This window comes from Bison bison, unplaced genomic scaffold, assembly GCF_000754665.1.
Source record: "Bison bison bison isolate TAMUID 2011002044 unplaced genomic scaffold, Bison_UMD1.0 scf7180017864298, whole genome shotgun sequence".
NCBI lineage: Eukaryota > Metazoa > Chordata > Mammalia > Artiodactyla > Bovidae > Bison > Bison bison.
The window spans coordinates 4,950,693-4,953,066 of NW_011494870.1; the positions used below are offsets into that span (position 1 = coordinate 4,950,693).

General features: G+C 58.8%; 1 protein-coding gene across 1 annotated transcript; it reads left to right on the forward strand.

Annotated features, from left to right (window-relative positions):
* Positions 1 to 521: 521 nt before the first annotated feature.
* Positions 522 to 2,256, forward strand: LOC104996789 (peptidyl-prolyl cis-trans isomerase FKBP8-like). Its single transcript, XM_010851153.1, is given in 2 exon segments — positions 522 to 1,313; positions 1,316 to 2,256. Coding segments are annotated over 2 exon segments (1,236 nt in total). The 5' UTR covers positions 522 to 664; the 3' UTR covers positions 1,903 to 2,256.
* Positions 2,257 to 2,374: the final 118 nt, after the last annotated feature.

Here is a 2,374-nt window from a genome sequence, read left to right on the forward strand (position 1 = left end):
ATTATTCTAGGCAGCCTCTTTACTAGCTTCAATTCCACATGTGCCTCCTCTACCACTATTTTCTGCACAGCAGTGACAGAGAGTTGTCTTTTTAATATAGACATATTCTGTGTGTTTTTTTTAATATTTGTTTATTTAGCTGCATTGATCTTAGTTTCAGCATACAAGATCTTCATTTTCTCAGGCAAATGTTCCATCGTGGTGCATGGGCTCTCTAGTTGTGCCACACTGACTCAGTGGTTGCGGTGCAAAGACTTAGTTGCTCCCCAGCATATGGGATCTTAGTTCCCCTACCAGGGATCAAACCCACATCATCTGTGTTGCAAGGCAGATTCTTAACCACTGGAACACCAGGGAAGTCCAAAATAAAAACATATTCAAAATTCTTTGATAAATGACAGTGCAAATAAAATAATACCTAGTCTACACAAAAATCTGTGCAATAACATTTATACTAGCGTTATTAGTAATTGCCAAAACTTGGGAGCAACTAAATGTCCTTCAAGAGGTGAATGGGGACGTGTCCCGGGGCGCCAGCGGGGCCGCGTCGGCCTGAAGCACTGCCCGGGCCTGGGCTAGTCTAGGGCCCGGCGCGGCAGGGGCTGCGACTGCTAGGCAGGGTGAAGGGCCGCGGGGGAGGGCCAGTTCCCATCCCCCCAGCAGCATGGCATCCTGTGCTGAGCCCTCTGCTGCAGACCCTGAGCCCACTGCTCCGCCACCTGCTGGGGTCCCACCACTTGAGGACTTCGAGGTGCTGGACAGGGTGGAAGACGCTGAGGGCGAGGAGGAGGAAGAAGAGGAGGACCTGAGTGAACTGCCGCCACTTGAGGATGTGGGGCAGCCCCCACTGGAGGAGGCTGAGCAGCCCGGGGCCCTGGCCCGAGAGTTCCTGGCCGCCATGGAACCCGAGCCTGAGCCCGCCCCGGCCCCCGACGAGTGGCTGGACATCCTGGGGAATGGGCTGTTGAGGAAGAAGACGCTGGTTCCAGGCCCACCGGGCTCCAGCCGCCCGACTGAGGGCCAGGTGGTCACTGTGCGGCTGCAGACGTCGCTGGAGAATGGCACGCGGGTACAGGAGGAGCCGGAGCTGGTGTTCACCCTGGGCGACTGTGACGTCATCCAGGCCCTGGATTTCAGTGTCCCGCTCATGGACGTGGGGGAGACGGCTATGGTCACTGCTGACTCCAAGTACTGCTATGGCCCCCAGGGCAGCAGGAGCCCATACATCCCCCCACATGCGGCCCTGTGCCTGGAGGTGACTCTGAAGACTGCTGTGGATGGGCCTGACCTGGAGATGCTCAAGGGGCAGGAGCGTGTGCCCTGGCCAGCCGCAAGTGGGAGTGTGGCAATGCTCACTATCAGCGGGCCAACTTCGTGCTGGCTGCCAACTCCTACGACCTCGCCATCAAGGCCATCACTTGCAGTGCCAAAGTGGACATGACATTCGAGGAGGAGGAGCAGCTCCTGCAGCTGAAGGTGAAGTGTCTGAACAACCTGGCGGCCTCGCAGCTGAAGCTGGATCACTACGGCGCAGCGCTGCGCTCCTGCAGCCTTGTGCTGGAGCACCAGCCTGACAACATCAAGGCTCTCTTCCGCAAGGGCAAGGTGCTGGCCCAGCAAGGTGAGTATAGTGAGGCCATCCCCATCTTGAGAGCAGCCCTGAAGCTGGAACCTTCCAGCAAGATGATCCACGCAGAGCTCTCGAAGCTGGTGAAGAAGCATGCGGCCCAGAGGAGCACGGAGACCGCCCTGTACCGGAAGATGCTGGGCAACCCCAGCCGGCTGCCTGCCAAGTGTCCTGGCAAGGGTGCCTGGTCCATCCCATGGAAGTGGCTGTTTGGGGCAACTGCTGTCGCCTTGGGGGGCGTGGCTCTCTCTGTGGTCATTGCTGCCAGGAACTGACTGCCCAGGTGGCCACCATCCCCTCCACTCACCGTGGACCCCCACCCTGTGCTCCCTAACACCCCCAGGCTCCCTGTCCACTGTCCTAACTGGCCTAGCCCCTCCTCTGGGGCGGGGGCAGTGAGGTTTGGGGGTCACATGGCCCCGCGAGCAGGAGGGACTGAGCCCTATTGGAGGAAAGCAAGGCAGGGCCCTGACCTCACATCCAGCCCGGAGCAAGGGGGCCCTCATTGCTCCAGACCCGATTCCCACCCCACCCCCGGGGTGAGGTCCCAGCAGGGATCAGTCCCAGTATCCTCTTCCCAACAGGCCTGGGGGCAGCCCTCCCCCTGCCCAGCCCCTTTCCACCTTCCAGCCCCTCCTGCCCTGCCTGCTGCCCTCTCTCCAGACCCCCTCCACCCACACACAGTGAAATAAAAGCCTCCCACCCCGCTCAAAAAAAAAAAAAAAAAAAAGAGGGGAATGAAAAAGG